Source organism: Halichoeres trimaculatus, unplaced genomic scaffold (assembly GCF_033239565.1).
Source record: "Halichoeres trimaculatus isolate MK-OKI-2021-1 unplaced genomic scaffold, fHalTri1.1 fHalTri1_scaffold_15, whole genome shotgun sequence".
In the NCBI taxonomy this organism is placed as follows: domain Eukaryota; kingdom Metazoa; phylum Chordata; class Actinopteri; order Labriformes; family Labridae; genus Halichoeres; species Halichoeres trimaculatus.
The window spans coordinates 33,218,128-33,230,094 of record NW_027437193.1 but is presented as its reverse complement, the minus strand read 5'-3'; the positions used below and the strand labels follow the sequence as shown (position 1 = coordinate 33,230,094).

The 11,967-nt window shown below is 46.2% G+C and overlaps 1 protein-coding gene across 1 annotated transcript; it reads right to left on the bottom strand.

Moving 5' to 3' along the window:
* Positions 1–1,155: 1,155 nt before the first annotated feature.
* Positions 1,156–11,949, bottom strand: LOC141804796 (uncharacterized). The gene is made up of 11 exons (XM_074689415.1): positions 11,683–11,949; positions 11,441–11,543; positions 11,240–11,343; positions 10,873–11,145; positions 10,640–10,733; positions 10,415–10,482; positions 10,094–10,315; positions 9,866–10,000; positions 9,718–9,780; positions 9,535–9,603; positions 1,156–9,432 (listed from the first exon to the last, which is right to left on the bottom strand). Exons 2-11 carry the CDS (start codon positions 11,541–11,543, stop codon positions 1,285–1,287), a joined length of 9,279 nt encoding a protein of 3,092 aa, XP_074545516.1. The 5' UTR covers positions 11,683–11,949; the 3' UTR covers positions 1,156–1,284.
* Positions 11,950–11,967: the final 18 nt, after the last annotated feature.

Genomic DNA, 11,967 nt, shown 5'->3' with positions numbered 1-11,967 from the left:
TTAACTGTCTACACATTTTACTTGTGATTTCTCTTGTGAATATGAAAAAGTTACTCAACATAAAGATGAATAAAATGGTAATTTTATTTTACAATTCATCCAACACTTATTAGGAATCTAGATATTCATTCTTTTCATGCTGTCAAACTTACATTAAGATATCTTCAATTTTTTATCTTTAACTTTTAACATTTTAATGTCATGTACATAAATACTTTGACTACAGCTCATCTAAACGACTCCGGCTGAAGAAAAACAAATACATATGTTGTTGTGAATCCAAAAGTCTCTCGCTGCTTCATCCACATCCACAGCTCATTGCTGGTGAGGAGGTTGGGGATCACTGCAGCACCTTCCACCAGGCAGTTTACCTCAGAGACACAAAGATTCATTTTAAGAACAAAATCATCTGAGTATGTGCACCGTCTGCAAAATTAACTCTAAACACAGATTTACATGACCACAATGTTGTTATAAGTTTCAGAGGGACAGAGAGAGAGAAAACATAAGACTGAAAGACACAAAGGGGGAGGAGACATTGAAAATGACAACAATAACAATAATCATTATTTATTTTTATAAGTGTCCTGTCCTGGCAGTCAGGCATGCAGAATGGGGAGTCTGAGCCTTGTGGTGCCAGAACAGATTTGCTCTTACTTCATGTTCACAAACAAACAGTTTTCATCTGAACTGTTGAAAGTGAACTTATGAAGATTGAACACAACTAAACTGAAACATACAGTCAATAATACATATTTACACTTTAAAACATGAAGAAACTGACAGTTAATGTGCAGCAAGCAAAGACTAACAGCTAAAGGCACTAACAACTATAGCATACATGATTATCTCAAACACCTGCCTACATGATCAAAAACATTAAAAAAATCAAAAACACTTTCTTCTTCACTGAGACACCTGATTATTTTGGAAACTATCAAATCATAATTACTTTTTCTGTCTTTAATTACAACTAGACAAAATTTACATGACAAATACCTACAACTCCAAAACCTCACCATAAATAAATGAATAAATATATAAATATATAAATACAATCAATATATATATACAATCAATATATATATACAATAAATATACCAATATAGAAAACAACCACAATGGTCCACTAAAAGTTAGTCCAGTTTCCTCTTTATAACCCACAGGTAAACACAACCAATGCCAAAATACCAAGATTTGCACCCGGGCAGAGCGATGTAGCGGTGTTTGACTCAGACAAAGAACCCACACTGCCACTGTGAATCCTTTGTCAAACCAACCACATTAAACATCATCTAGATTTAACTCAGCATCAAAAAGCTCCTCTAACTCACCTACACTAATATCTACCTGCCCCTGATCATCTTTAACTCTAAAACTACACAGAATTCCTTCATGATCACTGAAGTACGTGGGCATCACTGCACATTCCACATCGTACTGTGCTGTTTTAACATAAACATGATCAATCAAAGTCCCCTTCTCTGTGGTTTCCTGTGTTACATGCTGCATGAATCCTTTTGTGCCCATGAATTTACAAATTGATGAGGTTTTCAAGATGTTTTCGTTAAAATCTCCCATCACTACAATTGTGTTACTGATTGGATTCAACCAATCAAGCAACTTCCCCAGATTTTCTTTCAGTACTAAATTTGGATAACATGGTGGACAATAGATCACTGCCAAAACTACGTTTACTTTTGGAAACAGGCACACCAAACACTCCAGATTCAAATCGGGTACCTGCAGAACGTCACAGTCCAATTGGTCTTCACTATACAAACCAACTCCACCATGTTCTAGCTGCTGAAGCTCTAACAATTTGGCGTGACTGCTGCTGCTGCTGTAACACACACCACGAGGACGACTGTGGAAAGTGTAACCATCTATTTGGACACTGTCCAATGAGGACTGTGCAGTGAGCCACGTTTCTGTGACAGCAATACAGTTAGGCTGTAAATGCTGTGTGCAAGACACCAGATCCACCAAGTGGCGGCTTAAACTTTGAACGTTCATCAGATACACAGAGAAGCTGGGTGCATCTGATGAAGGTTTCTGCTGACCAATCAAAAATGGAGGCATGCCCTCCAGTGCCTCCCTGATGGTGGTCTTGCTGAAAATAGCCTTTTCATTAAAATCCCTGATGATCAGTCCCGACAAAGCCCTGACTCGGCTAAGTGCTACATACGCCTGCCCGGGTGCAAACACCTTCTTAAAACAGACCACAGCCTGGTCCACCGTCAAACCCTGCACTTTGTGTACAGTACACGCCCACGCTAACCTAAGAGGAAACTGAACACGCAGACCCCCCCACTTAGTGGCCTTCTCCTGCTCTGGATCAATAGCAGTAGAATCCCTGCATTCTACTGCTGCATGTGCACGCTGTTTCCTCCTCTGTGAGCCAATTCTAGGGTCGTCAAATTTAACATAAACTGTTTGAGGAAACTTGTCACTCACATTTTTAAACTCAATGTGAGTGACGGTGCCACATGCTCCATTGACCAGACCATCCCCGACATCTACATTTTTACAAAGCATGACGCGCGCGTTTCTCGCTAAACACAGCTGCTCTTGCAAACACGTGTCTGATGCTGCTCTATGATGCCCGGCCATCTTTTCCAATTTGCCTGTTTTGCTACTGTTTTGGTAGTCCTGAGCATCAATAGTGACATAATCAGGACACGAGGCAAAGAGCTGCTCCAGATTGTGCTCAGCCACTTGCATATTTGTCGGGAAAATATGCAAGGCTGAGCTCTCCTCGCCGGTCTCACGTGACTCTAAAATTTGGACGTCCGTTTCTAACAGGGGCGTGTCCTTGGAACGCACTCTCAACCTGTTCAACAACTCGGCAAACAGGCTATCCTTCTGCCTAACTACCGTTGTGAGCTCCACTACGCTAAAGTTAGACCACAGATCCACCCCGATGGGACTGCTATACAGAGGCTTCCCTTTAACAGGAGGCAACTGATAGAAGTCACCAACGGCTATCACGCTCACACCGCCAAAAGGGGAAAAGTCGCCTGTCTGTCTAATCTGCCTTAACCTACCATGAACATAAGCCAGCAGGATGTGATCAACCATACTGATCTCGTCAATGATTAGAATTTGGAGGTGACCCAATTCAGCTCTGAGCGAGTTTAGTTTATCTTCACCTAAAGGGGTGTAAGGTAAACTAGCATGTGTTCCGATGCCGAATGTGTGATGAATTGTGGCTGCATTTAAATTGTATGCAGCGATGCCCGTAGGAGCAGTTAACAAAACTGTGACATCGTCTGGTTGATGACATAGTGCTGACAGAAGCCTCCCTGCCTCATACTGAATGGCCCTGATTAAATGACTCTTCCCCGTTCCTGCGCCGCCTGTCACAAACACCTGCAGAGGCTCTGGGTTTTTGCCCATCACCTTCTGCAAACACCAATGTCTCACCCTGTAAAAAACACCTAACTGTGTCTCGTTCAGAGACCTAACCAAGCACAAACCCTCACTACGAGACATGGTGTTTCTGTTCTTCTCTAACCTAACAACCTGTCTAGCAGCACCCATCAAATCTGGAATATTCTCTAAACCTTCAACCAGCTGCTCTCCCTCTATCTCCTCTGCCTGCTGCTGCCTCCTCTCCTCTAAACACTCAATGCGCTCCGCTTCCTGCTCAGGACACAACTCACCCCACACATCCTCATCTACACCGCCGAGCAGCTCAGCAATCTCCTGAGCTCGCTCCAAATCCGGACAGTCAAACTCAAATTTGGCCCTATTCTCCTCGACCACGGCCTGCACCGAGTGCACGGAGCAGTCCCTAAACCTGACCTCTCCGTTCTCATAGAACTGACTGAAAAACTCAAAGCCCTCAGGTTTGAGCTCAGAGTCAGTTCTATAAGGAAGGAACAACTGCAACAGACTCTGGAAATGAGCCTCCTCCTGCTTCTCTAAGTTAAACCGCATATACCGAACCACGGCAAACTGAGATCGTGTTCTCCTCAGGACGAAGCCCAAATTGTTTTTCAATTTAATCGCATTTTCAGATTTTTCATTGCCGTAGAGAACACGATATTCAGATGCAAACGTCGCCATACACATGTCCGCAAACACCTCGTCGTCAGGCCTGTTCTTGAACCTGTCCACTATGCTAGTCATCCACATGTCATCCGAGCGAAGATCATGTGATGACGCCCTCTCCTGCAAAACACTCAGAGGTAAACTCATCTTGACTATGTTGCTCCCTGTCGGCACAAAGACAACCTTTCGGGAACATTCCCTCAGATGCATGGACGTTAGCCTGTACACTGCCTCCTGAGCGCAGACGTCTCTGTGGTGTAAATATACACTCCCCAGCTTCTTCAAGCTTTCTCTAGCAGAGAGATTTCCTTGTTGGGAAGCTTCTTTTTGGGCATTGCTCAATAAAAGGCCAATTTCTCTCTCTGACTTCGTAATGTAGGAAATTATATAAATGACGACTGCATAGGCGTCAGTGACAAAGCTAAGGTCCATGTTGGCGTTCCAGCACTTCAACAACTTTTTACTGTACTGGTTCACCCAAACACTGTTTACCTCTCTCCTATACACTACCTTTGTCTTCTTCTCTAAACGCCGATACGCCTGCTCATAGATGTCCTGATTAATGCCCAAAGTCGCAAACAACTCATCAACAGACACAGGAGGCACCTCATTTTCAACAGCTTTCTTAACAGCTGTTAAAATTGCCTCAGCTGTTTCTTTGGGCATCTCGTCATCGTCATCAAAACACTTACAGATTGGCATGTTTTTAGAAGCAGCTCTCTCCTCTGCGCTATATGCATCTTTCCCGTCACATTTGCACTCTTTCTTGTGACAAATAAATGTCCGCTTCGTCGCTGGTTTTGGAAAATTGAAACGACATTTGCTCTTCTTTGACTTTCTACAAGTCTTAGCGTGCCGTTTGGAGTGTGTTTGAACCGATGTCACAATGTCCAATAATGTGTCATCGTCAGAGGGCAACTCGCACGAGACGTATTTATCTATGAACGCAACTACCTCCTCATCTGTGTTCTTACCAATTTTGGGGGCGCCCTCGATCCAAAACAAACAGTGAACATGAGGAGAACCGCGCTGCTGAAACTCGACCCTATGAAAGTGATCGGAGATCTTGCCAATTGGTTCAGTAGGAGACATGAGAACTGCTTTCAAAAAACAATGCCATCTGTAATCGAACATCCTCGCAGCCGTTACCGGATTACGACGCAACAACTGACACCTGTCTGCCCACTCCAAATCCTCTACCGTCTGCGATCTGCCTTCCTGCCTCAGGATGCTGGTCAGCAGATTCTGCCAGCGCATATCAGCAGACGAAAAGGAACAAAACCACGTTGGGATCCCTAATTGACGAACGCAAGCCATCACTTCTTTCTGAACGGTCTGCCAAAATGCCGGAGTTCCCCTAATTGGTCTCAGGAACTTAAACCCATCATCAAACTCCAACAACTGCTTTAAAGCCTCCACATCCTTCAACATACCCTGAGTGATTCGCTGAGACCTCTGACCTACTTTACCTTTACGTAACGCCACAGAAACATTCGACACTACCTGATCTAACTCCGACATGTACTGCGCAAAAAATATGTACTCCACATTACGCGCAAAACGACCGTCTGCATGCATAATCCTATTGTTGAAATAACGCGTAAGTGACAGATGAGCATTTCGAGTGTCATGAAAGGTCTTATTACCTCTAGGAAACAACACTGGGAAACATTTAGCCTCATTCGTTTGGTCAGAAAGCATCTTCACCGGACAATTTCCCTCTGCAGGCGCAATATTAACTATATCCTCAAAATACTGATCTAATGCCTCCTGACCAATATCAACAGGCATAAGACAAGTGTCCTGAAACATGCAGTGCTGCTGCCTGTCATGTAACATTTCATCTTGTATTATGTCTGAAGCTTCCTCGACATCTCCCTCAACAAACTCAGCCTGTGCTCTAACTTGATCAGCTCCCTGAGCACCAACACCACCCTGCTCTGAAACAACCTCTTCCTCACTAAACTCAGCCTCTTCCCTTTCTTCATCCTCTATCCTACAAAACTCATTAACCCAGTCCTCATTAAACTCTATATCTGCATAAAGGGCATTGGTCCTCTTTAAATAATCTAGCGCCTGTCTTACACGCAGAGTATCTACAAACTGATACTCGTAATACCCTTTATAGGTCAGTTTACGCTTCAGCTTAACCTGTACCAAAGACCCCTCCATACTGGACCGGGGCAACACACGAGTCGACTGCACGATGTCAGCTGGAACACATGTCACAGGTCCATGTACTCCGTTCTGCCCCCCTTTCGGCAGTGCCAACATCTTCATAAATGGAATATGCAACGCGACTAAATGCTGCTCTAAACTATTCAGGCATCCCAGTTCAGGTGGAATGGGATCCAGCTCCAGGTTATTGATCCAGCATTCAGCTGGCATCTCACCCTTACTAATCTTACCCTGACAGGAGTGACAAATCCACAGCTGACCTCTAGAAACTGCCAATTGACAGGGCACAACACACTCATCACTACACTGATGCAGGAAACACTCACTGATACACGCCTCAGCAAGTTCAGCTGTTCTGCTGGTTCTGCTGTAAGCGTCCCTATCACAACTAACAACCTGATTTCTAAACAGCAACCTGTGACAAACACAGCAGACAAAATCAGGTCCGTCTCTAACCTGCTCCAAAAACTGATTCATAACAAAACCAAAGTCTTTTAACTGCTCTAGCCTCTGTTTCCTGCTCAGCCTAACACGACCAATAACTTTCTGCCTGTGCTTTAAACTACCGTACTGACTCTTACTAAATTTTCTACTCCTAGCTTTAACTTTCTCCCTACGCTCCTCACTATCCCTGTATTTAACCATAATCCTGTCTATAACTTTCTCCCTATGCTCAACACAACCTTGATATTGTGCCCTAACCTGGACTTTAACCCTCTCTCTGTGTTCAGTGTTCTCTTTATACTTCCCTACGCTCATTCCTTTAACCCTCTCTCTGTGCTCAGGGTTCTCTTTATACTTCCCTACACTCATTCCTTTAACCTTCTCTCTGTGTGACACATTTTCACTATACTTTTCAACACTCTTGAACTTTTTCTGTTCCTTAAAACTCTCATCTTCCCGATACCTCTCTCTAAACCTGAACTGACATCTCTCCATAAGCAACTTATTTTTTTTCCTTTGTGTCCACTCCCTACGGATCATATATTGTGATTTTAAAGACAGCCTACCTGGCTCTGCACCCTCTTCATCTAAACCTAGATCTGACACTTCAAAACTCTCACTGCACCTAAGTGCTGTTTCCTCCCTACCAACAACACCTTCCTGACATCTAGCCCTAAAGCTGTAACCTGAAACCTCACTGACTTTACAATAACCATAACAGCTCTGCAGTCCAGGCTCATAAACACAAACCACATTCTCAAAATGGCTCCCTGAGACATTCTCTAAATAAATGCAATCCGACGACAAACACCTACCGCTACAGCTGTACTTTAGCCAACGACCATCATAAAATGTACAAACACTAACGCCTAACATATCTGCTGTAGCCTGAATTTCCACCTCTGAAGCCCAAGAATTAACACTTGCCATCCTGGACTGCTGAATGTACTCTGACACTGAAGAGTACTCACTCCTAATCAAATTAGAATAGTGACGAGCATTCCGCTGGAGATGTTTACAAACCGCAAGCCTAATTCTACGATGGTGCTTCTGAGAACCACTCACAGCCTGAGAGATGGCTCTGAAGAAGCAGTTACCATCCGCCACGATCCTCTCATTTCTACAAGGAACCCCTAACAAACCGACACGTGTGGACACCGGTCCACCGAGCTTCACAAACTCCAAGTTAAAGCTACTGCACACAGCCTTGCAGGCGTCTACGCTGAGAGGACAGAAAGTTAACTCTGCATTTCTGACGGTATCTACAAACTCTACATCTAAATTAGCCTCGCCAACATCAAAGCGCTTGGATTTCTTTGACACACAAGGGTCAGAAGAAATCCTACGCTTCTCTGCTGCTGACACACCGCTAACTTCGCTAGCTAAAGACACTCCTGACGACGCTGGACTCGCATCTACACTAACACAAACCTCAGGCTCACAACTGCCTTCAGAAACCACATCACTTAACCTGCACTCACTGACTACACTAGACTCTGGTGTTGGAGCAGTGTTCACCTCAGTGACCCGCCTCTCCACGGAAACACTAGACAGCACCGGACTGACATCTGCATAAGCACTAAGACCAAGCGGAGGGAAATCTTCATCGTATCTAAAACGAAAGCCGGATCGCCTTGATTTCTTCGACCAACAAGTGTCAGAAGAAATGCCCCACTTACTGCCATCAGTAACGCTTGGTCCTGCCGGTGAGCCGCCGCTCAACACACTGGCATAAGACCGCAGAGAAACGCCTGACAGTGCTGGACTAACATCTGAACTGACACAACGCTCAGACACAACACTACACTCTGGTGCTGGAGCAGCAGTCACCCCTGTGACCCTACCCTCCACAGAAACACCAGGCAGCACTGGACTTGCACCCACATGGACAGAGATGCCACACAGTTCAAAGAGCTTCTCCCTCGAACTGAGACTGTCGGCCAAGCGACAGATGTAGTGGTGCAGGTCATCCAGGCACGCAAAATGCAAAACCACGCTTGTACCGTTAAAGTGTAACAAGCCCTCGTTACCCCGTGAGTGACTGTCCACCACAGCGAACCGTCCATCCTCACGGATGATGGCAGAAGTGTTGCCACACATCGTCAGAAGACATGTGTGGTACTGACCGAAGATCCTGTTCAGTGCGTCACGCAAACTGTTGAACACACCGCTGTCGATGTGTTCACCCTCTGTTACGCCGACATCACCAAACGCCGAGTCGCCAAAAACAAAGCGAACCACCGCATCATCAATCATCAACCGCTGTGGCAAATCTGGGACAGAGAGCAGATTTGTCACGTGGTTGAAGATGCCTCGATCGCGCAAATTACTGTACAACTCGTCGCCGCAAATCACCGCACGATCAAGCTGACGTCTGTCCCAGGAAAAAACACTGCTCAGCGTGTGTTTGGCTAAGCTGACCAAAGCTATAGCCATACACTGCTGTCCTCCGTAAAAAAAGCGCTCGTCAGCCTGATGAAACGACCCGCACACAACCCTGACTGGCCTCCCATCTCTGCTAGCCTCTGCTGCTACATCACTACTGTCACAATCTAACCCAGCATCAGAAACACAAGCAGAAGAAAAAAAGTGGTCCTTAGCTTTGCTGATCTTCCGTGGCCTCTGGGTTCCCTCGGCGACAGCAAGGCACGGCGCAGCCACCTCCTCCGCGACGACCTGCGGCACCTCGGACTCCAGCGATGTCTCCTCCACGACGACCTCTGGGACCACGGACTCCTGGGCTGCTGCCTCCGCCTGACACAAATCAAAAATTCAGTTTAACTGCATGACAAACCAGGGGGAAAAATGCAGGTGTAAAAACAATAAGTCACATAACATGTTTAAACAAAAACGCACCTGGCGCTGGACCGGACTGGGGCCGGAGGCAGACACGGTCTCCTGGGCAGGTGAAGGTGTTGCCGCCACCTATAGAGAACAGAAAACATGAAAAAAAAAATCAAAATGCAACTCTTATCAAAACATATATCACACCGCATTGGTCGCTCTTCGTAACCAGCAAAAAATTAAAAAAAAACACACCTGCCGCTTTCCTCCACTGCGCTTCTTGGCAACACCTCGTGGCCGACGCTTCGCACGCGAAGCCTAGAGGAAGAAAAAGAAACTTTATAACAGCTGTTTACCGCTTGTGTTATCAACTATGTGGTCATATGGCTTGTGTGCACTTTACCTGGCCAGCTGGTGGCTCAGCGATGCAGCCGGAGCCAGAAGAAGGACTGACCTTCTCCATAGCATCCAACATGTCACCGCTGAACCACACAGGGTTGGGCGGGATGACAGGCCGAACCACAGCAGGTGTTCCGGCCTTCAAAACAAAAAACAAAAATTGTTTTAAAATAAAACTTCACATGCAGGCTTTGTACAAACTTCTACACACTCAATCAGAGAAACACTTTACCTTGTCCTCCTTTCCAACCACAGTCCACTCCCAGGGGTCGCTGTGACGGGTCACGGGGAGGTGTCCTGTCACAACTAGCCTGGGAGACACCGTGGCACGCGGCGATGTCCGGCGGGACACCGCGGGCGTGGGCGAGGGTGGACGCGTGGCCAGCTGCTGGACAGCAGCGTTCCACAGCAGATCCACCAGCACAGGGGTCCCATCGGTGTCGCTGAGGTGCACCTGAAAAACAGTCAGACACAGCAGACATTTCACTTTGTTAGCTGGATGTTTTCTTTAGTGTCACATAAAGTGATGTGTAAATTTTAGGACAATACTTACGCCGTCGGGGCACCACAGCTCCAACCGATGGAGGGGGAGGTGCTCAGCCACAGACACGTAAGGGAAACCTGAAATAAGTGTCACAAACCACACACAAAAAAATCATTAAGTACTTGAAAACATTAACACATGCATTTACATGTACATGTCCATCCATGCATGCGGTCACACAAAAATAAATTTCTCAAATCTCAGATTTTGCAGAAAAACTCGATTGAAACGTACCCATGCGTGCTGCGACTCGGTGGAATTCCTGACGCAGCGCCAACTGCAGGCCCGGGTGGATGTTCAGGCGTGGAGGGAAGTCCAGCACGAACACCTTACAGAAAAAAAACCTTTGTCAGCAGATCACATTGATGTCTCTAAAATAAGTGCATGACAATACAAAGGCTGCTCACAACAGCTTTGCTGACACAAAACCAAACGATTAACAACAAAAACATGAAACAAACACGCACCTTGGGCCAGCGGCTGGCGATGGAGGTCAGGAGAGCACCGAAGTCCAACGCTGCCTCGCCAACCGTCCGGCTGGCCGTGAGGTTGTTGCTCGGGGCGAGCACGCAGACGGCGTCGGGGGTCCACGGGACGTCTGCGTGCAGGGCCTCTGTCCTCAGCTCGGCTGCCGATGCACCTGGAACAGACAGAAAAGCAAAGGACAGAGAACCTACCGGCATGGGCACGAAGCCGTCCACCATGGCCCGGAGGTGGGAGTCTCCGACGACGAACACCAGCTGCAAAAACACAGACGTTCTTTAACAACAGAGAAACCTACCAACAGACACCTTACTCGCTGCAATTTTTCGATGAATTAAACAAAAATCATACCTTCTGGTCCGGACGATGCGCTGGAGTGACCAACTTGCGGCTCCGGTGGGTCAGTGCAGAGGTTGGCCATCTCCGCGTTCGGTGGCGGTACCCGGTACCGCGCCCTGTTTAATGGACATTGAAGTTTGTCAGAACATTATTAAGGGACATTACATCCAAACCATATCAGTGAACATTCTGAAATGAAAGTTTGACACATACGAGCAACGAACTCGGGGACAGGCTCGAGGGCAGTCCAGGGGTGGTCCTCTGCCCTCTTCCTCTTCAAGGCCAACGCCCTCCGATGGCCTTTCGCTCTAGGCATCTGAACAGGAAGATTAAAGAGAAATTTTTGAGTCCACGCTCACAGAGAAAACACCAGTCAATCTGTGCCAATCATACTCACAAGGCTTCACATAGCAACGCTTCACCTAACATTACAATGTAGAAATGTTTTAACTCACCTTGGCTGAGGGCAAGTGTGTGTGTGTCTGTGTGTGTGAGTGTGTGAGTGTGTGACTGTGTGTGTCTGCTTGAGTGAATGTGTATAAAATCAATTAAAGTGTGTGCAGATTAGCAGTTACTCTAGGTGTGTGTCGGTTTAAAGAGATGTATAAGTGTCAAGATGTGTGTGTCCTGGATCAAAAGATCGCAGAAATGCAGCAGTCTCAGTCGCAGTCAGTAGCCAAAGCACAGGTGAGCACAGGGAAGCAAATCACACAGCCAAGGAATCTGCAAATTAATACCAT